Source organism: Phodopus roborovskii, unplaced genomic scaffold (assembly GCF_943737965.1).
Source record: "Phodopus roborovskii unplaced genomic scaffold, PHOROB, whole genome shotgun sequence".
Classification (NCBI taxonomy): domain Eukaryota; kingdom Metazoa; phylum Chordata; class Mammalia; order Rodentia; family Cricetidae; genus Phodopus; species Phodopus roborovskii.
In genome coordinates this window covers 8,987,095-9,011,934 of record NW_026126578.1, presented here as the reverse complement: position 1 = coordinate 9,011,934, position 24,840 = coordinate 8,987,095, and the positions used below count along the sequence as shown (strand labels likewise).

At 48.7% G+C, this 24,840-nt stretch overlaps 2 protein-coding genes across 4 annotated transcripts in view; one reads left to right on the top strand and one right to left on the bottom strand.

The window, feature by feature from the left end:
• Window positions 1-1,723: 1,723 nt before the first annotated feature.
• Window positions 1,724-24,840, top strand: part of Rassf4 (Ras association domain family member 4) — a 35,745-nt gene continuing 12,628 nt past the window's right edge. For 2 of the 3 annotated variants that reach the window (XM_051203591.1, XM_051203590.1), the window contains exons 1-3: window positions 1,724-1,856; window positions 14,475-14,568; window positions 16,646-16,721. In XM_051203591.1, coding sequence (XP_051059548.1) covers window positions 14,507-14,568; window positions 16,646-16,721 — 138 coding nt within the window. In that variant the 5' untranslated portion in view covers window positions 1,724-1,856; window positions 14,475-14,506. Of the gene's footprint in view, window positions 1,857-14,474; window positions 14,569-16,645; window positions 16,722-20,624; window positions 20,704-24,840 lie in introns of those variants that run through there. The other variant, XM_051203592.1, reaches the window with a different exon arrangement.
• Window positions 21,941-23,913, bottom strand: Depp1 (DEPP autophagy regulator 1). The gene is made up of 2 exons (XM_051203593.1): window positions 23,834-23,913; window positions 21,941-23,033 (listed from the first exon to the last, which is right to left on the bottom strand). Exon 2 carries the CDS (start codon window positions 23,026-23,028, stop codon window positions 22,411-22,413), a length of 618 nt encoding a protein of 205 aa, XP_051059550.1. The 5' UTR covers window positions 23,029-23,033; window positions 23,834-23,913; the 3' UTR covers window positions 21,941-22,410.

The following is a 24,840-nucleotide window of genomic DNA, read 5'->3' as shown; positions in this document are numbered from 1 at the left end:
GTTGGGAGCTGTGAGTGTAGCAACAAAATGACAGGCAGTCATGAGCCATCACTAGATGCCAGCAAGCTGCTGTTCCTAATAAGCAGGCTTCCCTCTATTGTCTTCCCCTCTGCTCTCCCTCTCTCCTTCCCTCCCTTTTCCAAACAAGACAGTGGGTGTTCAGTAGGCAACTGTCAGGAACCAGGGCACTCACCAGAAGTGAGAGGCAGCCAACACTGGGCAGCAGGGCAGCTCCTCCTACTCCAGATGAAATGTAAGCAGTAGCCAGTGCAGCTGAGTGTCAAGAGCTACAGGAGACCAGACCAACAAACAGCGCGTGTCAAACCTATAAGGAATGCTCAGGACACTTCAGGCCTGTGCCAGGTGAGGCAATAGTGTGAATTGGGGCAGAGAGTGTGATTCATGCTAAAGAGCCCCAGGGAGATTTACCCTGTCATGTGCTGTTTACTGCCTCACTGGGGCTGGAATGGATTGGAGCAGTCAGGAGTTTTGTGGAATTTCATGCACTTGGTTTGTGAAAGCTTTTAGAAGCACCCAAATATTAGTCTTAGTTCTTAAGATGCCCAGCATTTGGACTGTGGAAAGAAACATGTATTTCAACAGGCCAGTAGTCATAGGAACCCCGAGTTGGCAGAGAATGGATCATTCTCTAAGAATACAAGCACGGGCTGAGTTGAAGAGGGACTCTGAGCTGGTCACCTTTAGCCCCCTGCAGGCAGGGGAGTAGACATGGATAGTCTGCCACCCAGGAAGGGAAGGACAAAGTGCAATCTCTATGCTCACAGTCACCAGCTACAATAACTAGCAAAATCCGCTGATTTTGGGTCCTGGGATTCAAATTCCAGGTTGGCTTTCAAATACATTTTTAGAAGACCCACACCATACTCTTAAAATGGCCATGAGACCCCAAGAGGATTAGAAATCAAGGACTGAGTTAGGCTGATTTACATTGCAGGGGCAGCCAAAAGGTCCTGGGGTCAGGACTGGGAATAGTGACATAAAACAGAGCCAACAAAGCTCCATAGCCAAACAGGCCGGCATCCATGCTGCCCAGCCCCCTTAAGCTCCCACAGAGCCTGAGGCTCTGCCTCAGCATTGGCAAATTGGTGCTCATTAGGCAGCGCCAGAGAGAGGAAACTAACTTTTTAAATTCACCAGCTGGATTTTTTAATGGAGCTTTCTGAGAAGCTTTTGCTTGCAGGTGCTATCTGTTCAATAAATAAATGTTGGGCGCGCGCGTACACACACACACACACACACACACACACACACACACACACACACACACACACACACACCCTCACACACTCCACCCCCCCACACACACACCCTCACACACTCCACCCCCCCCCCCCCCACACACACACAACCTCACACACTCCACCCTCCCCAGGACGCACACAGCAGAAGCTGCAGCGCCTGCGCAGAGGCCTTTGTTGAAACCCAAGGGTCTGTGTTACCCAGGATCCCTGGCCACTGCCTGTAGACCCGCTAGTCCCTAGGGCCCAATCCGGCTGCTTTCTCTTTGCCTCCTGAGGTGCCCTCCAGGATTAGGAATTTAAGTGACACACGGAGCGCTCGTTGTTGTCCATGGAGATCAAGCAAGCAAACAAGCAGACAATGCCCGGGGTCTTCTTGAGGGGCAACTGTAGCAAACGCCGTTGACCAGAGAGAGGGGCGTTCCCAGGGCAGAGAGGGCGTGTCCGGGGGCGGGAAGAGGTGTGTTTAGGGCGGGCAGGGGCGGACCTGACCCCCTGCAGCAGAGGCCAGGCTCTGGAGCCTGGTGCAGGCACAACTCTGATACAGGCGGAGAGACTGCCTTGCTGGTGGCCTCTGGACCACGCGATGACTGGACGGTGAGTGATGCCCAGGATACGGAGGTAGTGGACGTCCTCGGACCACTCTACCCTCGACTCTGAGGCGACGATCAGGCAGAGCGCGCTAGAGCCTGAGCACTTGTGCCCTTCTGCCGCTGTGCACGAGTCTCCTCCCCCTGCCAGCCTGGCGCACTGCGGGCCTCCAGCTAGAGCTGACAGTGGCACCGTATCTATCTCCTAGGATAAGGCACTTTAGGGGCTAAATCTTAGCAGGGCCAGTGAACAAAACTGCCGTCTACAGCTGTGCTCACCTCGTCCCTCCTCTCAGCCAGACTCCTAGAGACAAGGTCTTAGAGGCTGGAAGAGAGTTTCCAGCCCAACTGTCTGATTTCACAGATGGAAACCCAACACTGGGATGATAGCTTGCCCAGGCACTTGTTTCTCCGTCGCTGTTTGTGACAGTTGGCTGTGAGCAAAGGGCTTTAACGCTATATGCTGCTCACTCTTCACTGTGTGGCCACAATATTGCTTTCTTTATCCCCATTTTCAAATGTGAATCCGAGTCTAGATGCGTTACAGAGGTTGGGGTTCTTGCCTAGTTGATAGAGTGATTGTGTAGCACTCATGAAACCTAGAATCCATCCCTAGCGGAGCATAAATCAAGTCGGGGGTGGGGGAGGTGGGCTGGGTGGGGGTAGAACTCTGGGGAACAGTACCTCCATGGGGAACAGTACTTCCAAGCCTCCTTAACTTCTCTCTTTGGACTGTGGTTGGCCTGTGTTCCCAACTCCTACAGTGCCAAGGCAGCCAGAGCCTAGTTTAAAAAAAAAAAAAAAAAATCCTGTAAGGGAGCTTAAAAATCCCACCTCACTGGGAATTAAAGGAATTCATACAGCAGGTGAGGGCTGCAATCCAGGAATCGAACCCTGGCAGCCAAAGTGACACACTAAGCTGGCAGGAGAGATCCTTGCTGCCCTAGCTGCAGCTCAGCTGCAGGTACTAGGTTATCTCTCAGGACCAGAAACCATGGGAAACAAAGAGAGCAGCCAGGCACAGTGGAACAGGTAAACACAGACCTGCCTATAGCTTCCTGTTCCCCCAGGAGGCTGCAGGTGGGGAGAGGGACTAGAGAGGAAGGTGGAAAAGAGAAGATGAAATTCATCTTCGATTAAAATCTTGCTTGCTGGAAATTAGGCTGGGGTGTGTTTCAGCACGTTGTGGTGTTTGTTTGGCCTTTTATCAGCTTGAGTCATAGCCCTCTCTAGTGCTCACACTTGGGGACTCCATGCCCAATGTTGAAGTGTCCCTCTGAAACCCAGGAGAGAGGAGAGTGTAGTGGGTGATGTGAGGTTGAGAACAGGATTAAAGTCCAGTTCTCCCTGAGTCAGAGCCAACGGGACTGTGAGACAGAACAAGAACAGGATGTGGAAGTACAAGTTCAGCCCCTGTGCAAGCAAGTCTCAGAGCAGACAGCCTGCTTACCGGGAAGCCCTCGGCTCTGTGCCCCTAGCCACCCGAGTCCCTGTTTCAGGGCTAAATTCCACCTGTCTCCTGACTCTTAGGAGACCTTCTCCTCTTTGAGTTCTACATCCTCTTCTTAGAACCTTGCTATTTTCCTGGGGCCTGCAGCCTAATGTCGGCGGTGTTTATTATGGATGAACCCTTAGGAACATAATTTTTTAACTGGTGAGGATCTCCAGTTCAAAAATGGGAAGGATTTGATAGGGTCATACAGCTGGGGAAGGGTAAAGCTTTGAGTCCAGACTGTGGAGAGGCTGAGTTGTTTAACCTCTGAAAAGTACAATGAAGAAAACATTTCAAAATTGCTTTTATCTTTATTATTATTATTAGTGGTGTGTGTGTCCACACGCGTGTGTGGATTACATGTATATCTGCGTGTGGGTCACGTGCAATCCCATGCTGCACATGTGAAGGTCAGAGGTCAACTTTGTGGAGTCATTTATCTCCACTCACTTTTCTGTGAGTTCTGAGGATTGAACTTGGGTCCTCAGGCCTAGATGGCAAGTGCCTTTACACACAGAGCCACCTTGCTGGTGCTCAAAACTGTTTAAAAGTAAACACTCAACAACTAGGAAGTGGCTGCTTGCCCGGAGCCTTTTTAGTTTCCCCAAATCTCCTTCCAACCCAAAGGGACTTCCTCTGGGACACACGGGACATACCCTGGGACAGAATTGAAGCCATCCCCTTGCCTGACCTTTAGTATCAGACATGTGGGCTGCTGTATAATCCCCTAGCTTCAGTTCTGAGGAGTGGGTCACTCTAGACCAGCTGCCACTACAACGGACCCAGGACCTAGTGATGGTACACACCAGCTCAATGTCAAAGAAAAGTTCAGCCAGAATGTTTTCTGGGATGCAGCAGACATCCTCAGCCAGGGATCCAGGGCAAGAGGAGGCAGGAATCCTGACTCACTTATGGTAGTATGACAATCCATGTATGTACTTACATGTACACATAGGCACAACCACACTCACATTTTTCTTGGTTTGGGATAAAGGTGTTATGTTTTCAAAGAACCCATGTCCCAAAGGATTCTAAGACCTAGCGCCTTGTCTCCTGAGAGACTTCGCCAGCAGGTGCACATAGCACACAGGCCAGGGCAAAGGCAGCATGGATATAGCAGATACCAGAGTACCCAGGACAACCTGGCAGTAGTTAGCACCGAGTAGTCAGGGGGTCTGAACAGCTGTGCTGTACTCCGGGACCCAGGCCATCTGAGTACTTATTTGGCTCTCCAGCCATAGCTGTGTGGATAACAGTTTCCATGACTCCTCCCTTCCATAGGTAGGGTGTGAGTTTGGATTGGGGGGGGGGGCACGGCCAGGAAGTGTGAGCATATTGCATTAGGCAGAGTGGGAAGGTTGGAAATGATTTTATTGCCTCAGCTTACAGGAAAGAACACTGGAGGGCAAGGGCAGAAACCAGCAACCTGCCCTGCAGGTGTGTGGGTGAGGCACTGCCTCTGGGCTACAGTTTATATCAGGAAGTCACAAGGGAGGGAAGATTACAGCCTACAGTCTGCAAAGGGACCAAGGACAAGGACCAGTCGGTCTCTTCAAAGGAAAGGGGAACATTGTCAAGGAGGCCTATGTGGCAGACCAGGACTATAGGGGACTTATAGCAGAGATGGCCTGCATAGGGTGGCCAGCCATAGTCAATCAGGAATGCCAATGGCTGTGTATCTACTTTGTCTGTTTCCCTGGACCCCCATCATCTCCTACTGGCAGTGTGTACATGTTCTCAGGGCTGCCCTGCTGGTGAGACTGAGCAGCCTAGGACTGGGGCAGAAGGGATATGGCTGAGCCATTGGAACTGGACAATGGGAGAGGTCAGCAGCTGCTAAGTGGCTGCCTGCTGTTCATGCTTAAGTAGCTGGCTATCTAGGTGGCTGTCCTGCTGAGGGCAGACCAGACACCTGTGTCCAGCCAGATTCCCTCCACAGACAGCTGGCTTCCCTCTGGGGAAGCTCTGCCTGTGAGGGCTGACAGGTGCTGGAAAGGCCTTTTAGAGGCTCATTGTTTTCAGAGCCTGGGTTCCTATCCCTAGCGTTAGGAACCAGTTGTGCAGGGCAGTCTAACCCATTGTAGCCTAACAGCCCTACTGGAGGCTCTTGGCTGGGCCTGGCTGTGTCCTCCTTTGTCTTGCGGGTCACGCCACTTTGTTTCTTACTTGGTTTGAATCACGCTAAATATGAATTGTGCCAGGGAAGGGTAAGACAGAGGCAGCCAAGCTCTCCTGTTCCACTGACCAACTTACATTTTACTTTAGATGTTGACCCTTTGCCCATATTGCCAAGTGAGGACAGTACATCTCCATTCACGGTGTGGGGAGGACCCTCTAAGACTGAAAAGCAGGGCCACACAGAGATTCACAGTGAAAGGCTGTTAGGTCCACTCAAGTTCATTTCCTGAATATTCCAGTCCAGTAGTGTCCCAGTGTGCTCCTCCTGCAACCCATCCAGAGGGACTGGGTCCCACAGTGACCTAAAGAATCAGAACTGGCCTTCTTCTGTGAAGAGGAAAGGACAAGGCCTAGACCTCGGATTGAGGCCGTTGTCACTCCATGGCAGGCTGTGTGCCAGCTGTCGCTGCCTCCACAGGCCTGGTGGAACAGAGCAGTCGCTGAAGCGTGAAGTGGGGACAACTCACCCATTGTCGGTTCACTGGGGGAAGGTAACCAGGTACACTGCCTCCTGAGGCCCCTCTGAGGAGCAGAGGAAGCATCTATCAGCCCAAGGAGTGAGCTTGGAGGCCTGAGCTTTGTGTGTTGGGGGATGGGGTGGGGGTGGGGGGCAGGACCAGGACAAAGGCTGCTGGGGGAGGGGAGCAGCCCTTCTGTCTGGTCACATCTGTGGCTGCTTTTCAGACTTGGCAGGGTGGCAGGCCAGGACAGGCCAGCTACATCCTCTCTCCATCTACTTCTCCCAAGGAGCATCTATCTATCTGCACACTGAGCCTCCGCCTCAGGTTCAGGTCTAAGTTATGATCTACAATTATGATCCATAGTTTTTATTACAAAAACCAAGATCATGATCATAAGATTATGATCATAGTTCTTCACTACAAAGGGTTGAGAGTAGGTCACTGAAGATGTTTGCCAGGGCACAGGGAGATTCGCACTAGGGAAGCAGTCACAGGAAAATGAACCACATAGAGAGACATTCTACTTTATTCCCTAACAAGAGTGGATGTGCTCTCTCTTCAAGCTCTCCCTGGCAGCAAGTTTCCAGACCACCCCTTAGGTATACTGTGAAACTCACTAAGACACTATAAGGAGAATGAGTGACAGCAGATCAATGCAGTAAAAGATCTTAAAGGCAAAACAGTGTTCACATGTTATCCAATGTGGTAGTCACAACCTGTGTCTCAACTGGGATCTGGCCGCCCATCTTCTAATTAAGCTAATTAAAAAAGCTAAACTGGAAGTGGAAAACAGAACCTGGGTGTAGTGATGCACACTTTTAATCCCAGCACTAGGGAGGCAGAGACAGGTACATCTGACAGTTCAAGGCCACCCCCAAAAAGAAAGAAGGTGGAAAACAGAAAAAGGAGATATATTCAATGCGGTCACACTGGGAAGAAGGACAAAGAAAGCCTGTGAGCTCCACAAGTCCTCCATGTCAGCTGTAGTGGAACAGGCTTCCTTTTAGAACACCAACCAGCTCCCAAATCATGACTCAGAGACTTATTAGATTTGAATGTGCCTTAGCTTAGCTCGTATTTCTTGCTAGCTTTTATAACTTAACCTGTTTCTCTTCATCTACATTTTGCCTGGGGCTTTTACCTTTCTTTCCTTCTGTACATCTTTGACTGCTTCTCTGTCTGGCTGCCTGGCAGCTGCCTGGCTTCTGGTGCTGGGGGTGTTCCTCTCCTCCCTCATTCTCTCTCCTCCTTCTCTAGAGCCCTCCTCCTGCTTATTCTCTCTGCCCACTAACCCTGCCTATCCCTCTCCTACCTAGCTATTGGCTGTTCAGCTTTTTAGTTGACCAATCAGGTGCCTCAGGCAGGCATGGTAAAACAAATGCAGCACAAGCAAATTGATACATCTCTACATTGTCAACAAAGGCAGCAGAAACACATGTAACACACCTTCACGTATTAAAGTAATATTAAACAAATGTGACACACCTTCACATATTAAAGTAATATTAAACAAATGTGACACACCTTTGCCTAGTTAAAATACTATTCCACAACACCTCCAGGGTCCTGAAGTGCAGTGTGAGTTTGAATAGAGGGTCTTGGGTATGCACATCTAGCCAGTCCTGGTTAAGATGTGGTCCCATCCACCTTTGACCCAACCTTGTCTGGGCTTCAGTCTGATCTTGTAAGGTTGTGTGACAGGTTATTAGAACTGTATGAAATCTCTCTTTGGGAGACAAGTTCCTCTCTGCTTGTCCTTTTCTTCTCCCAACATGAGATTTCTGGGGAAATTCCCATTTATTTGGGGTTCGTTGTTTCAATAGTCCTATAGTCAGATTGAAACACACAAAATATCTGGAGAATATCTTCATTCTAGAGAAGGAGGCGTTTGACAGCTGGGGAAACTAAGTGACTCACCAAATGCCTTGTAGCTGAAGAAGACAATGAAATAACATGTTGCTCTAGTACAGAGAGTGTTTTTCTAAGGACCTAGGCTCCTTGCCCATGAGAACTATGACCTATAGAAAGTTGGAAGAGCCTGTTTTGCTGAGATGGCCCCTTCTTACTCTCCCACCCTATGATTACTGCCCCCTTGCCCTCCCTTGGATAGGATGGGCATACTCCTTCCCGGTCAAGCTTCTGTTAGCCCTATAGGAAACATAGTTCCCTCCTCCTTCTACCCTTTCTCTGAACACCTGATGCTATTGCACTGTGAAAGATACTACCAACTACTGGGGTGTGTCCTCAGGGACCTGCTGAGGGGAAACAGGGGGAAGGTAGTGTCTCACTAACTCCTTGGCGCTCTAGTGGACTGACAACTGCCTTACTTTCAACCAAAGCAGTCCCCTTAAATTTTACCTGCATAAGTTTCCCATTTGAATAAAGAGTTCTGCAGCTGAGGAAATGTCAAAGCCATTGACGGGCAATATTCTTAATGTACAGATTTGGAAAATCAAGACTCAAAAGACAAGACATGCATATGCAGCCACCTAAGTCTTAGTAGCTCTGAGCCCAAGCCCCTTAGAAAGGCCTTTCTGTTAATATGCAGCCACCGCTTGACTTAAAGGCAATCCCACTTAAAGGTGCTTCTGATGCATAGTAAAAGAAAGGGATTTTCTCATTCTGGGGGAGATAAAGACATTCAGGCATGAGTCTGAAGCCACAGACAAGTCCCATACCTAAGTGTGTTTGTCTTGCAAGTGTGTGCCGTGCTTCATTTCTTCCTCTTATCTTTACTTATTTACTTTTTAAAAATTCACTATGTAGCCCTGACTGCTACAGTAAGAAATACCTGAAACACTGGTGTCTTAGCCCAGCAGAGACTGCTTCTCTTTGCAAGTGCATATCCACTGTGGATGGGTCAAGGATGCAGAGCCACAGAATCACTCACCATCATCGGAACACATGGATTTCTGGCTAACTATGGCAATAGACAGGCACTGATTCTTTTTCTTTAAAAAAAAAAAAAAAAACAAGAATTGTGGGGGGCTGCAGAGAAGGCTCAGCAGCTTCAAGCCCTGGATGCTCTTCCAGGTGGCCCAGGTTTGATTCCCAACACCCATATGGTGGCTCACAACCATTTGTTAACTCCACTTCCAGGAGATCTGATACACTCTTCTGGCCTCCGTGGGTACTATGCCTGTGGTGCACATACCATGCATGCATGCATGCATGCATTCATACATACATACATACATACATACATACATACATACAGGCAAAATATTCATACATACAAAATATTCATAAAATTAAGTAAATAAGTCTAAATTTTATTTAAAGATACTTTTAGCTTTTAGGGAGGCTGGTCAGAGGGCTCAGTGGTTAAGAGTGTATGCTGCTCTTGCAGAGGATTGGGGTTCAGCTCCCACAACCCTTTGGACAGCTCACAGCTGTCTGTAACTCCCGCTCAGTTAGATTTGATGCTTCTGTTCTCCTCTTGCATGCACACGCACACACACGCACACCATTTAAAATAAAATTTTAAATTTTTATGTTAGCACATTGGGCAACGGGTTTCACTGGGCATCTCTATACACATAAGCCACTCTTTCCCCTCCCCACTGCCCAACCTTGTGCATCCTGCCCACCACCCAGCTCTGCTCCCTCCTTCCTTCCAGACAGTCCCCTTCTTTGTTGGTGTCGCATTATTCTATCACCCTCTTTTCTGTACAACCCTCCCTTGTGATCTTTCTCTACCTCATTCTAGTTATACAGAGAGACAGACAGAAAAAGAGAGAAAGAGAGAGAGTGAGAGAGAGAAGGGGGCTTTTAAATTTAGGCCCCATATATGAGAGAATCTGAGATAATGTCGTTCTGAGTCTGTTTACTTTCCACAATGGTCCCAGCTCCATCCATTTTCTTGCACAGTCACGATTCTTCTTTTTCTTACACCTGAATAAAATTCCACTGGGTGTACCACTGTGTCCATGGCCCGTGGCAATAGACAGGAACTGTTCTTTTTCTTCAAAGAACAGCAATGGCAAAAATGATTTTGGATACATTGACTTGGAACCCTCCAGGCATGTACACAGGAGTAGCATAATTGGGTCATATGCTACTTCGTTTATAGTTACATTTCTAGGAATCTCATATTGACTTTTATTATGAATGCACAGATTTACATTCTCACAGTGGTGTGTGAGTTTCTTTCCCCCACATTCTTGCCAGCATTTGTTTTCTTGATGATAGACATTCTGACTTGGGTGAGATGACTCTAAAGCAGTTTTAATTTTCATTTTTCTAAGGGCCCAGGATGATGAATACATTTCCAAGTATGTATTGGCTATTTGTGTTTCTGGGTCGTTAGTCCATTTGTTGATTGGATGAGTCGGATTTCTGTGTTTAAGTTTTTGGTTCTTTCTTTATGTATTCTAGATATCAGTCTATGATGTGTAACTGGCAAAGATTTCCCCTCATTCTTTAGGTGGACCTTTTACCGTTTGTTCCTTTTTCATGTAGCATCATAGGTCAGTTCTTGGGATTATTTTGTAAGCAGTTGGAAAGTCTTTTCAGGAAGTCCTTGCTTATGTCCTTGCTTATGAGGTGTTTTACCCATTTTTCTCTAGTGGTTTCAAAGTTCCAAGCTATTAGAAAGGGCTAGTTTCATTCTTCTCTACACATGAGAGTTTAGTTTTCCCAGCACATTTGTGAGGCAGGCTGTCTTTTCCGAAATGTGGTTTTGAAAGACACCTTTGTCAAACTTTGGTGGCCATAGCAGCATGTTTCATTTCTGGGTCGTTTATTCTGCCCACTGATATAATATCTGCTCTGCTATTTTTGTTATGATGGCTGTGTGACATGATGAGATCAGGTACAGTAGCTATGTGATCGACTGTGATCAGGTACAGTGGCTCTGTGACCTACTGTGATCAGGTGCAGTGGCTATGTGATCTACTGAGATCAGGTCCAGTGGCTCTATGATCTACTGTGATCAGGTACAATTATACCTCCAGCATTGCTCATCCTGCTGAGGATTTCTTTGACTATCTTTGTCTATATCAATATTAGAATTATTTTTTTCTAGTTTTGTGAAGAATGTCATTGAGATTTGAGTGAGGATTGCATTATATCTACACATAGCCTTTGGTAATGTAGTCATTTCATAAAATTGATTATTATGAAATAATTGTGAGTAATAGGTTGGCCAGTCCTTGATGGACATCCCATGACCAACACTGAACTAAATGGGGGGAAATTGAAAGCATTTCCAGAAAATTCTGTAACAAGATAAGGGGGCCAACAAACAGTAAGACAAGAGAAAGGGAAAAGGGGATACGAACTAGAAAGAAAGAAGCCAATTCGTTCCCAGTTGCAGACAATTTGACCCTGTCCTTGAAGGACACTAAAGACTCTTCAGAAAACTCTCAGAACTTATAAACACTCCCTGCAAAATGATGGGATAAGAAGTCAGGATAAAAAGCCAGCAGTTTTCCTATAGAATCATAGCAGACTTGCCAAGGAAGAAACCAGAGAAGGAAGAGCATAGCTCATGATAGCTTCCAAAAGTCAAAGCATGTAGGGAATCTCATGAAAATGGGTAGAACTGGAAAACATTACATTAAAGGTGGAAGCCCAGGTTCAGAGAGACAAATGCTGCATGCATACACATTTGCTCTCATATGCAGAACCTGGTTTCTAATTTTTACATGTGTGCACTCATGTTGGAGTGACTGTGGGCAGACATTGGGAAACTGCTTGCTAGTGCCATCAGGAAGGTGATCCGCACATGTCCCTTTGTAGCAGAAAGGCCAGAGTTGGAAGCATGACCTCACGTCCAGGGAGCTGGGAAGGCTGCTAATCATTTTACATAGTTATTTTGGGGGCAGCCAGTGTTTCTGTGCAAAGCTCCTGACTTTAAGTAGTGATGGGAAAACCCAGATTTCTGGTTTCCTATGAGTAAACCAGAAGATCTATGCTTCAAAAAGAAGGATATGTCCCCAACTCTCTGTGGGCTCTGTGAGTACTGTCCCTTAACTAAGCCATCCCCTTAGTCCCTGGACATGGTTACATTTTTGTTTTTCTTTCTGAGACATACTCTTACTCTGGAGCCCCCGCCAAACTTAAGTTTGCAGTGATCCTCCCGTCTCAGCTTGGGATTAGAGGAACTAACCTGACTTACACATTGCTGCATGTATGTACAGCTCTGAAAGAGCTGACTTGTGGGGGAGCCTGTGAATCTTGTACTCACTTCACCCCTTAAAGTGCTGAGCCATTATTGGTATGAAAGACAAGGGGTGAAGCAGAAAGGCATGGACGAGCATCCCCGGGGCGTTGGTGCCCCTGGGAGCATCGATTAATCAAGTGGGATTATAAATATTGAAGAGACCCCATGTGAGAAGCTCCTCCAGCTCACCCTTCCCTGGCCAGGGCTCACTCTGTAACTGGTGTGCTGGGGCAGGTAAGGATAGGCTGAGAGGAAGACTCTCCTGTAACACAGCAAAAGCCATCTGAGAGGAAAGGGCATCAAGCTCCAGCAAAGCTGGGGCTTCAGGCAAGAAGTCGGAAAAAGCTGGCTGAAGATGCAGAGGACAGCAAGGGGAAACCCCATTTCCTATCATTCCGGAGTTACTGCAGCCCTTCCTGTAATGAGCGTGCTCAAAACGTTTCACTGTTATGTATGCCTGTGCAACCAGTGTCAGCCCAGAAACCCCAACACAGGGTATTCCCCTGGGCGGAACACTTCTCTGCTTTGGCGAGTTTGAGGAACTACCCAGACATGGAGAACATCCATTCTTTCCATAAGCCATGCACAGGAAACCCAGCCCTATTTTGAAAACCCCGTTGCTGGGCCAACAAGAATACACAGGTAGCCCCCAGCTCTGATCCCAAGGGGCAATGCTTCATTACTATGTTAGTCAAAGCCTTCCTGCAAGGGGCCTGGCTTCTCTGTTGGTCTTGCTTTAGAGTGAGCAGAGCTGTGTTGATGAGATACTTCTAAGGTTGCCATTAAGCCCATCCCCCCCCCAATCCTTCCTTTCTCCTGGCCACCAGTAATTTACCTGCCTCTGTAATCAAATGCCTATTCAGGAATGATATCCTTCTGGTGGGTATCAGGCAGGGAAAGGAGGAGCACATTGGATGGGTCAGAGAGAAAAAGGGTAGAGGTTGCATCACTACTGAGGGTGTGCTGGGCTTCATCTTACTGCCCAGAAAATAGGAAGGACCCTCATGAAGGCCCTCAGCCAGGAAGCAGTAGCTCTAGTCTATCTCTACTTCCTGTAACTGGGGACAGCCTTGTTCTGAAATTATTAAGTGGACATAGATATCTGGTAAGTTTTAAATTGAAAGCCATTCCAAGGAGCATGATGCATTCTCCCTGCCTAGACACAAAGCAACCCGGTGTTAGAGCCTCCCAGTAGCCAACGATGTCATCAGGCTGACTGTCAAAGTGTCAGTGCTTGAGTAATGTAACCCTTGCTTTGCCTGTTTGATTTAATAATGTGGCTATTAATGTTCCACAGTCATGCTGTCTAGTCAGACACCAAGGAGAAGTGGAAGGGAGAAAATTCTCCACTCAGTAAGAAATAGTGGTGTGTTGTGTTGCTAGGATCTAGTAAAATTAGTCTTCTGCCCACCAATTTTCTGACAGAATTAGAACCCATGTGAGTTTTGTCTTCAGCTAAAACTCTGTAAGTTGTTTAAAAACTCTGTAGCTGAGAAGGCCGTCAGTCCCAGGATGTGGCACCTTTCACAGGAATCCGCTATATGCTAGGGGATAACTATAACTCAGAAGATGCCAGAAAGATAGAGAGAGGTTCTTGTACTTTATCTTCCACGAAAGCAGCGTGGGCAGGCCTGAAGACCCTCATGCTTCCTGACTGTGGGTGGAGGGAGACACAGAGAACTTCACGTGTGAGTCTGCCACAGAAACTGGATGCTGGACACGGCTCCACATGGCTTATAGGGTTAAGAACTTACCAAGAGCATGTACAGTGGAGGAGTGGAGGGGCCAGAATCAGGCACCCAGACTCTTACTCCTCTTCATTGGTTGACTTTGGACTTTACCTCTGTCCTTTTTTCTCACCATAAAATGGAAATATTGATTAATGCCTCGTACTGTTAGTGTAAGGGCTAGACAATTCATGGAACTGCTCTGTAGACCAGAAGGAATACGTGTGATATAAATTAATCCCTCCTGGGAGAGTTGGCCCAAGGGAGTAGACCCCAAAGTCATTGATGGATCACTGCCCCAGCTCAGTGGGAAAGGAAAAGAGAGGACCAGGGTAGGGGGAAACTTTAGAAAAGCCTTTAAGAAGGAAGGCTGAACAAGTCATGAGGAGCAAGCCAGTAAACAGAATACCTCCATGGCCTCTGCATCAGCTCCTGCCTCCAGCTTCCTGCCCTGCTTGAGTTCCTGTCCTGATTTCTTTCAATGACAAACAATAATATGGACAAATGAACCCTGTCCTGCCCAAGTCCCTTTGGTCATGGTGTTTCATCCGAGCAATAGAAACCCGCACTAAGACAGCACTCTTTGCTGTCTTTCTGACAGGTGACTTCTGAGTCTGAAGACAAGAGCTGAAAATGAAGGAAGATTGCTCGCCCAGCTCTCATGTGCCCGTCAGTGACAGCAAGTCTATTCTGAAGTAAGCGTGAGTGACAATGTTGGGGTTTAGGGGCGCTCTGTAACCACCTGTGGAGGCCAGGATGTGGGTGGCAGAACTCTTTAGATTAGCACTGTGCCTAGGGACAGCAGTACATGCTTTCGTTGGGGGGCGACCCTCTATGGAGATCAAGGTATTCTTCCGGATATGGGTGTGAGCAAGAAAGCGATGGCCATGGGCCCTACCCGGACAGTATTTAATTTATTTAAAGACCGGAATCATAGGAAAACTCTTACTGTATAAAAACCGTTTAAAAATCTGGTTGTGGGTTTTAATGGAAAAGGTGAAGTTTATTGATGCATTTTAACTTTGCTTAGTTTTATTCACTTGGTCTCATAATAACTACTTGGAATATTTTCTCTGAAGTAAAGAGAAGTGTCTTTTCCTTCACGCATTTATTTACTCATTTGTGTATTTGTCTGTCTGTGTGTCTCTGGGATGTGGGGTGCCTGCCACAGCAACTATGTGGAGGTCAAAAGACAACTTTTGGGAATCATTCTCTCCTTCCACCATGAGACCATGTGAGTCTCAGGGCTCAGACTCAGTCCACCAGGCTTGGCAGTGAGTACCTTTAGCTGCTGAGCCATCTTGCCAGCCTGAGAAGCATATTTTTTCTTTGTTTTGTTTTTCCAGACAGGGTTTCTCTGCATTGCTTTGGAGCCTGTCCTGGAACACGCTCTGTAGACCAAGCTGGCCTCCAACTCACAGAGATCTGCCTGCCTCTACCTCCCGAATGCTGGAACTAAAGGTGTGAGCCACCACTGCCCAGCCAAGAAGCATATTTTTTATTTTTAGAGATTTCCCCCCATTTTGAATCCTGAGTATGAATATTTTCCACACTTGGGTATGATTAACTTCACATACCTGTGTATTTCCCAATAATTTTGTGTCGGACCTTTAGCTATTTGTGGGCACAGGACAAATGCAAGATGGACCCTCCCTGGCTTGCTGCTGCCACTAAGCTGCACTTTGTTGCCCTTGTTAGTTCCTAGCATCTCCACATCGTACACAGAACACATGCCCGCCTGAGCCCCCAAATGTCCCTGTCCTCTTTTTACGCTGTGTGTGGGGTTGGGGAGCTCCTTGGGAAGGTGACAGAGCACTGGGGTCCAGCGGGGCACCATAGCCAGGAGGACAGAACATACTGGTCGCGACCACTTCACACACAAAAATATGCCAGCCCTCACTGATCCCATGTCGATAGTCTGAACACTCAAACCATGGTAGTTTCCCTACCTTTTCCCCCTTTCAACCTAATGGGAGACTGAAAATCACCTGCATGTCTCACACCCCATAATCCTCTAGCCTGTATCAATACTACACTTGTCCTGACCATCCCTAGGGCACTATGGCTTCCCGATGTGCTGGGAGAAAGTCTTTGGTCAGACTGGCCTGCTTGGGCGCTGTCACCCTCATCCCAGGATTGTACCCCTGGACAATCACGACATGAAAAAGGCAGCCTCCGCCTTTCTTGTGGTCCCACAATAGCTGGTAATCCAAGCCAGTAGGGTCTTTGGAGGCAACAGGTCAGAGGAGAGCAAAGGGAGGCTGTTAGCATTGCTCATAGCAATAGTGAGCATGTATACATACCCTAAGTGCTCATAGCAATAGTGAATGGTACACATACCCTAGGTGCTCACACACAATAGTGAGCATGTATACATACCCTAGGTGCTCACACACAATAGTGAGCATGTATACATACCCGAGGGGCTCATAGCAATAGTGAATGTGTATGCATCCCCGAGGGGCTCATAGCAATAGTGGACGTGTGTATATACCCTGGGAACCTCCCTGGGAATTGTGTTTCCTTCTCAACACCCCACCTTGACTGCCCTCCTCCTCCAACTCATACGAGGGCCCAGATGCAGAGGCTGCTGGAAGATGAAAAAGCAAGTGTTATGATGGGACAGTCAGGTCTCTTGGTTGAGCCAATGTGGTTGGCAAAAATGCTTTTCTGTATTTATTTTACCGATGAAGAAGGTAAGATCAGTGGTGGCAATGTCTTGTCCACCCTCCGCCCCAACCCCTCACGTGTACCGTGTCTGTGTCTTTTTAGGTCAGAACTGTTAAGCCTGCTCAAAACCTACAACTGCTACCATGAGGGCAGGAGCTTCCAGCTAAGATCCCGTGAGGTGAGACCTATACCCTTTGTGCTTGTAGGGTCATCATTTGCTTGGCTTGTGCGTACTGCTGAAGTGTGCATCCGTTGTCCCCAGGGTAGTTGTGCAGCCTGGCCCCTTCATGATTCACAGAGGCCTCTGCTGGGTCCCTGAACCTCCCTCATCCTGCGTATTCATCAGCCCCCAACCTTCTGTGGTACAAGACTAGAGCCAGCCAAACAGTGTCAGGCAGGCGCCATGGCAGGCTGTGAGCCAGGACCGTGGTGTTTGGTTCCTCCACTCACACAGAGGAGAGGCTGTAGGTTCCTGGTCCAGGCAGGGCCAAGTCACTTATGACATCTCTAACAAAAGCCTTGTGCTAGTCGGGTGTTGGTGGCACACACCTTCAATCCCAGTGCTCGGGAGGCAGAGGCAGGTGGATCTCTGTGAGTTCGAGGCCAGCCTGGTCCACAAGAGCTAGTTCCAGGACAGGCTCCAAAACAATACAGAGAAACCCTGTCTTAACCACCCCCCCCAAAAAAAAGCCCCATGCTCTGCCTTTTCTTCTTGTGTCCTCCTGACTCCTCAGCTCATTCCGTGTTCCCCTCTGTCTCCTCCTTTCGGTACCTCGTGGTTCCTTCTCATCCTCTTCCGCTTTCACAGCTGTCTCCCGGGCTGTCCCACCCTGCCGGCTTCCAGCCCCCCAGCCCCACAGAGCCTCTTACTGCTCTGGCCTGGCTCCTGTCCTATAGCCCTGCCATCTTGGGTTCCACTGTCTCTGTTCTCACCTGGGTGATGAACTTCTGGGAGTTGGGACTGGGTCCCACTTGGTTCTGCAGATGCCAGGTCAGACTCTGTACACAGCTGGGTGGGTGTAGACCTGGGCCATTCAGGAGAAAAGGATCCTGAGTCACAAGCTCCAGTGTGATGGGCAGCAAGGGAGGGAGGCAGACAAATGGGGTTTGAGGAGTTTCGGTCTTTGACCTGTGCCACCACGTGAGGGATTTGTGCCTACCCCAGGTCCCTGGCATGGGCACAGGGTATGGGGGGTGGGTCTTGGCTGGGTTTCCCTTTAGGTGTTCTGGGACTGATGTTACTAAGGCTGGGACCCTTGTGTCAACATCCTCAGTATCACGAAGGAACTGACTGGAAACAGAAATCTTCCATGTATGTGTGCCCATTCTCTCTCTCTCTCTCTCTCTCTCTCTCTCTCTCTCTCTCTCTCTCTCTCTCTCTCACACACACACACACACACACACACACACACACACACACAAACACATAGGGAGGGAGGGAGAGAGAGAGAGAGAGAGAGAGAGAGAGAGAGAGAGAGAGAGAGAGAGAGAGAGAACTTTCTCCCATTAGTGTTTTAGCAAAATTTTCAGGGCATTCTTATAAAAGGTCAAGTTTGAGAACAATTAACACACTACTCTAATCCTGGCATTCAGAACCTGATGCAGGAGGATTGTCGTGAGTTCACAGCCAGTCTGTGTCACCTAATAAGTTTCAAGTCAGCCTAAGCTCCATGACAAGACCCTGATTTTGTCACTTGGCATTGCCCAATGCAATCCTTTCTGTGGGAGTGGCTGTGTGGGATGAGGCCAGCTACATAGCCCTGAGCACGTCATGGTTTTTGTGAGGGACAGTCCTCTTTGAAAACCAGACAGCTGGGGCTGGAGAGATGGCTCAGCCTTTAAAGGCTAGGCTCACAACCAAAATCACCGAACTGTGCAGCTGCCGGAACTCATCCCTAACAGCCTCTGCTCCTGACAGAGAACTAACCACAGTTAGTTTTGCCTTTCTAACAGACCTGACCTCTGTGGAATGAGGAAATAAATACCTTTCAAGAGACTTCTGCAGTATTAACAGACTCAGGAAGCTAGCAGTCTGAGGAAGTGTGTGCTTTTTCAAGGTAACAACCATCATAGAAGCAAACCCACACATCTAAAATCCCAGAATTCTGGCAGACAGGCATGATTGGTCCCTGGGTTGATGCCCACTCATGTCACAGAGTCCCTGTGATTTACCTACCTACCACCCAGTGCAAGGGTCTCAGACCTGCAGTTGGCTGTCCAGGAACCCATGTGCTAAGCACTCACTATAGGACAAGCCTGATGTCCTTGGGCATCAGGACAGGCAGATGGAGGAAGCTATAGTTACCAGGGGGAGTCTGGTACACTGACCACTTTGCCTCTCTTCTAATTATTACCGTGGACCTATTCCTGAAAAAAAAAAAAAAAAAAAAAAAAAAAAAGAGGCTCTCAGAAGTTGCCCTAGTTGTATTGTTTTAGCAGCTTTCCCTGGGAAGATACAGCATATACAGATACCTACTCACCCCAGAAAAATAATCCACTATAGACCAAAGTAACAATTATAGCCATGTCCTGTTGTGTGGTGTTTTGCTCTTTTGGCTTTTTGAGGGGCCCACCACCCAGCTCCCAAATAAATAACACATGGAGGCTTATTCTTAGTTATAAATACCTGCCTTAACTCAGCTTGCTTCTTGCCAGCTTTTCTTAACTTAAACTATCCTGCCTACCTTTGGCCTCGGAGGTTTTCTCTTTCTCTATTCCTTCTTACTCTGTGTCTGGCTGTGGCTGGGTGGCTGGACCCCGACGTTCTCCTCCTTCTCTCTCGTTCCCAGACCTCCTTTTCTCCCAGATCCCTCCTCACATTTCTCCTCTCTGCCTGCCAGTCCTGCCTATTTCTCTTTCCTGCCTCACTTACTGGCCATTCAGCTCTTTATCAGGTGTTTTAGACAGGCAAAGTAACACAGCTTCACAGAGTTAAACCAATACAACATAAACAAAAGTAATACACCTTAAGATAATCCATGGAAGCTGAACCCTGAGAAGCTCTACACAACTTGTAGGTTGGGGAAACGCAGCCCTGTGCAGCTGGCTGGTGAGTCTCCTTCCCTTCCGGCAGCTGTTACTGCATCCATAGCCCTGGGGTGGCCCTGATTTCAGCTTTCCCAGTCTTTCAGTTTGTTTACTTCCAGAACATCTCGACCTTCCTTCTCCTTCCTGGAGGCCATAGTTCAAGTCACAGGACATGGAGTAAATGCGGCTGGCTGGCATCGCTCCAGAGCCCCAGTGCCACTGTTAAGGTGTAGAATCTGAACTGGGTCTCACTAAACAGATCTCCGGCACTGGGCAGTTTGTCACTCTTGATCCCCAGGCCGTCAGGTACCTCCAAGTTGCTGGAGCACTCACCACTTGGGCGTGCCCTGGAAGAGACCTTCCTAGTGGCCATAAGCCCCTTCCCATAGCAACTACAGGCTAGTGTACAGTTTGGAGACACTCCCGCCCTGAACACAGGATGCCTGTAGAGAGATGCGGTACATCTGTGGGTGGGGCCACGCCCTGGGACAACTGTTTCCCAATGACCTTTCTCTCAATTACTAAGAAGTAGGGGGAGCTCTCTGCAAGATGGTCAGCCAGTTTACTGTAAAACTGCTTTGGGGATAATTTTGCTTCCGTCACAATGAAAAGTGTAACTTCTAAGAACAATCAGTACCTTTTGAAGTTGGTGGCTTTCTGGAAATGCTGGTGCATAAACCGATCCATGAAAGCAGAACTGTACTAACCCCACCCAGGACATCTGATAATGTTTTCCCAACCACTAAACCTTTAGTGGTTCACAGTCTCCCCCTGGTGGCCGTGTGCCACACTGCATCCAGTTCTGCTGCATTTGAGGTCTACAGTGTGTGAAACCCACATTTCCCTAGAAGGATTGCCCCCCTCCTAGAACCCTGGAGTGAGTATGTGGCCTTCTGCACATCTGTCCCCTGGGAGCTGCAAAGTATCTATTACACCACCCTGTTCTCAGCCTTCCCCAAATCTTTAGTGGGCTTGATAGTGTGGGGGTGTGTAGGGTGGGGCAGAGCACCTTCTCAAGTTAACAATTAGCATCTTTCATATCAGAGAATATTGGAGCAAGTTCCATGACTGTCTGTGCAGTAGCATGACTTCTGAGCATGTGGGATATCCCCTCGTGCCGTGACAATCGCCAGGTATCTCCCCCTACCCAGTTTCCATACTGCTTTGCAGAAGGGATATAAAGAGGCGGGTGAAGCAAGCCTTGCCCACCTAGTCTACAGACAGGTACCCCCTCTGCAGTAGGTCAGTCTTCCTGTCACACATGGGGTCATTGTGCCTAAAGGATGCCTTGTAGGAGGCCGGGTTGAGGCTACTGAGGAGACCCAGCAGGCTGACAGATACAAACTGCCTCTCTGTCCATGTCCACTTATCCAACTTTTGCTAAGGGTGTCCTGATTTTATGACTAAGAAAACTGAACAGATGGCTTGTCTGAAACATTTTCTTTTGGGTATGTGGTTTATAATCAGTTTCTGGAAAAAAAATACATGCAAAAGAGGACAGCAAAGATGTTAAAATTACACACACACACACACACACACACACACACACACACACACACACACAGAGAGAGAGAGAGAGAAAGAGAGAGAGAGAGAGAGAGAGAGAGAGAGAATGTGTGTGTTTGGCAGTGCACTGAGCAAACCCAGATGAAGTCCCAAGTCCCAGATTTGTCCTTCTCCCCTGGACCCTTCCATCCTGAGCATGGCCAGCTGTCCTTAGCCCAGTACAAGGGACCTGGAGCTGGGCCTTGAGTCCTGTCTCTTTTCTGCTCTCTTCGAACACACCTGCCTCTCTGAGAAAGGAAATCCTCCCATCACAGACTCCCCATCTTCACACTCATGTTTGGTAAATACACTCTCCCCCCCCCCCCCCCCCCCCCGTAAGCTGGACTGGATTTCTAATGCCTTAGAGCATCCAGGCTTAGCTAGAACAAGGCGGTTAGACAACTTCCTCCTGGGAGTCCCTTCCTGTAAGAGGGGCTCAAGTGAAGAAGGTGGGTACACTGAAGGACAAGTAGAGACCAGGCCACGATGCAGCTATGTGGCAGCCTTTAGACTGTGTGCTGGGAATTCAGTTTGGGCCCTGAGCATGTCTCTGGTACTAAGAGATCTGGGCACTGCAGCCAAGACAGCAGGTTCTCGGAGTGCCTAGGTGACAGTCCCTAGCAAACATAGTGGGACATCTGCTGAGACCTCATGTCTTTTGTTGGGCCCCAGGAAATATAAACCTCAAGGTGGAGGATGAAGCTCAGGCTCTTACTTGGAAGCCTTTTGGATGGTGGTTCTCAATCTGGGTTGCAATGCTTTTGGGAGTCGAACAACTCTTTCACAGAGGTCGCCTAAAGCCATCAGAAAACACAGACAGCAAAATTACAGTAGAAGCAACAATAATTTTATGGTTTGGGGTCACTACAACACGGGGTACTATATTAAAGGGTCACAGCATTAGGATGGTTGAGGACCACTGCTCCAGGGAGCTGAGACCACCCCACCCCCCTTGGTCCTTGACTCTTGCTTTCACATGAGACTGTGGCAGCCACCCAGAGTACAGCACACAGTTCCTCATTAGCACAATCTGGGAGGTGGTCAGTCCTCTCACAGCCATTTAAACCATGAAAAGCCAAGGAACAGAGACACCAAGCCACTCCTTCAAGGTCACCAGCCAGCCAGTCACAGGCAGATGGTTCCAGGCAGGTTGCATTGTGGGAGCCAGGCTGTCATCACTTTAGTCAGTGGCTCTCACTGGGAATTGCCTCCTGCCAGGAGGCGCCTTCAGAAGAGGGGGGATGGGGTGGCACCGGGACCCACCACAGTCTTTATGAACTTTGTCTGGGGAGGGGTTAGAGTTCATGGATCACTGGGAGGTGCAAGCAGAGCGTGCTGAGGATACCGCTGGGACGAGAGCCGGAGACAGTGGCTAAGGCCTGGTGAGACTTTCTGGCAGTCCAGCTTTTCCGGTTGGAGGTCTGCTGCCTAGGCCCTGAGGTTCTTCCTGGAGAGTTCTCAGGTAGCCTGGTCTCACAGAGCCGCCCCGTGTACTCCTCCATCTGTCTGTGCACACTGCCGTGATCAGAAGAGCCGGGCCCACTGGTGGGATCTCTTCCGTCTGCCTGCTGCTCCTGGGACTTCCCGAAGAGCCAGTCCAGGGGGTTGTCAGTGCCAGGAGAGGACAGTGGGGGCGGTAGGCTGCTGAAGCAAGGAGAGCTGTCTGCTAGAGACTCAGCCTGGCATCTCTTCTCTCTAGTCCAGGCTGGCCGGTAGGGGCTATGAGGTCGGCTCCGGACTGCGACCTTGTCCAGCACTGAGGTGGGCTGAGCCAGCTGGCAAATAGACCTAATATAGTCATCCAGGCTGGGAGAAGTTGGGGGTTCCTGTCCAGCTGCCCCATGAGATAACTCTTCGGAAGTTTCCCGAATCGTTGGCAAGTGTGGCACGGGCAACAGAAGCCGGGACCTCATTGTTGCTAACAGAGCAAAAACAAGCTGTTGGCCAAGAGAAAATAGTGGCCTACCATGCTATCCTGACGCCTTCCCAACACCCTTCTGCACCCTCCCCATCACCGTAGAAGCCATGTAGAGCTAGGTTACCCAAAAGGCACGAAGGAACCTGTGGGTCTGAGACCAGGGCTCATCCCCCAGCCCTTCGTAACCCACATGCTAAGACCTCATCATTAGTGCAGTTTCAGGATACCCAATAATCGGGGCTGGAGAGATGGCTCGGCGGCTACTCTTGCAGAGGACCCGAGTTCAATTCTTAGCACATACATGGTGGTTCAAACCATCTATAAATTTAGTTCCAGGGAACCTATGGGCAAGTATGTAGTACACATACATTCTTGTAGGCAAAGTACATATATTAAAATAAACTCATTTAAAAATTTAAAACAAAGAATGAACAGATAAGAGAACTGAGGGTGCTAATGTGGGGTCTGAGAGCACCCAGGTTTTAAACCCATCTGTCACTTATGACCTGGAGACCTTTGGCAACTTCACCTCTCTAGACCTCTACTTACCCATCTGAAAAACAGGGTTATATAAAGCCCACTGTCAGGGACATTGGGGGAAATGCATGAAGTCATAGCTTTTAACACCACAGCCCCTGAGTTCTTTGTAAACACGAAAGCCTTGGGCAAACACCATATTATCACAGCGGTCAGTGGCACCCACCACCCTGGTCTCTATCCAGTAGCTAGGCTGTAAAAGCTCAGGGTGAGAAATGCCCTGTTTTAAAAGCATCAAGCCAGAGGGCAGTCGCTCCTCTTACCTGTGGGTCAGCAGACAGCATGGCAGGAGTCTGGATGAGAAACGATTGTCTAATCAAAAGGAAACACCCAGAGGTGGGCAGGCACAGCCAGGCTCTAGCTCTCAATCACTGGGAAGAAGGCAATGTGCCCCTACTCTGTCTGGCTTTGCTGCTTTTAAATGTTTCCTCCAGTCATCAATCACTGTCAGGAAAGCTCAAAATAGCAGTGCTTAGGAAGGTTCTCAGAGGAAAACAGCACCGGGAGGGCGGGGCTTGGCCCAGCTGCCAGCCTGGTATTTGTGTTTGTGCCTGTGGGAGGCTGGGAAATGTTTACACTGTGGGGTGAGGAGTCTGGCAGCCACCTAGCCTCCACTTAGACAGTTTCTCTATAGGTAGAGACCAAAGCTGAATTACAGGGTGCTGGGAGAGCCTGGGGGCACCACGGGACCTTCACAGGGAGCCCAAGGTCTGCCGCCCCTGCCTGGTGTGGCACAGTAGATATTACACCAGCACCTGTGATCCTGTGGCATTCTGGCCTTGTCCTAATTTTTGTTGAGCACCAGGACCTGCACTTGTGACCCTGATAATACATGAGCCTCATAGGCTCTAGCCTGGAGTCTTCCTGGGCCTGCTGCAAAGTGAGGGACACCCCCTTACTCAAGCACCAGAGCAGCCTGGGGGAGGGGGGCTGGCCAGCTCTCCAAACCTCTCAGAAGGGATGCTTCGGAGGGGAATTTTGCTTACTCATTGTTTGCCAGATGTGTGATGTTACTGTGTGCCCGGGACTGCTCAAGGCATAGCAAACTGTGGGACAAATCACCACCCCTGGCGCTTGTTTCTCAGTGAGAGAGAAGCATGCCATTGTGAGCAGGTGCAGTGACTCAGCGCTCATGATGGCTGCAAAAAAAGTACCGTAGGGATATGCGGCAGGGTCAAAGGCTGCTGCCGTAAGTGGGGTTGTCAGAAACACCTTCTCTAAGGGGTGACATTGGTGATGAACCCAAAAACAATGGGGCAGTAAATGCAAA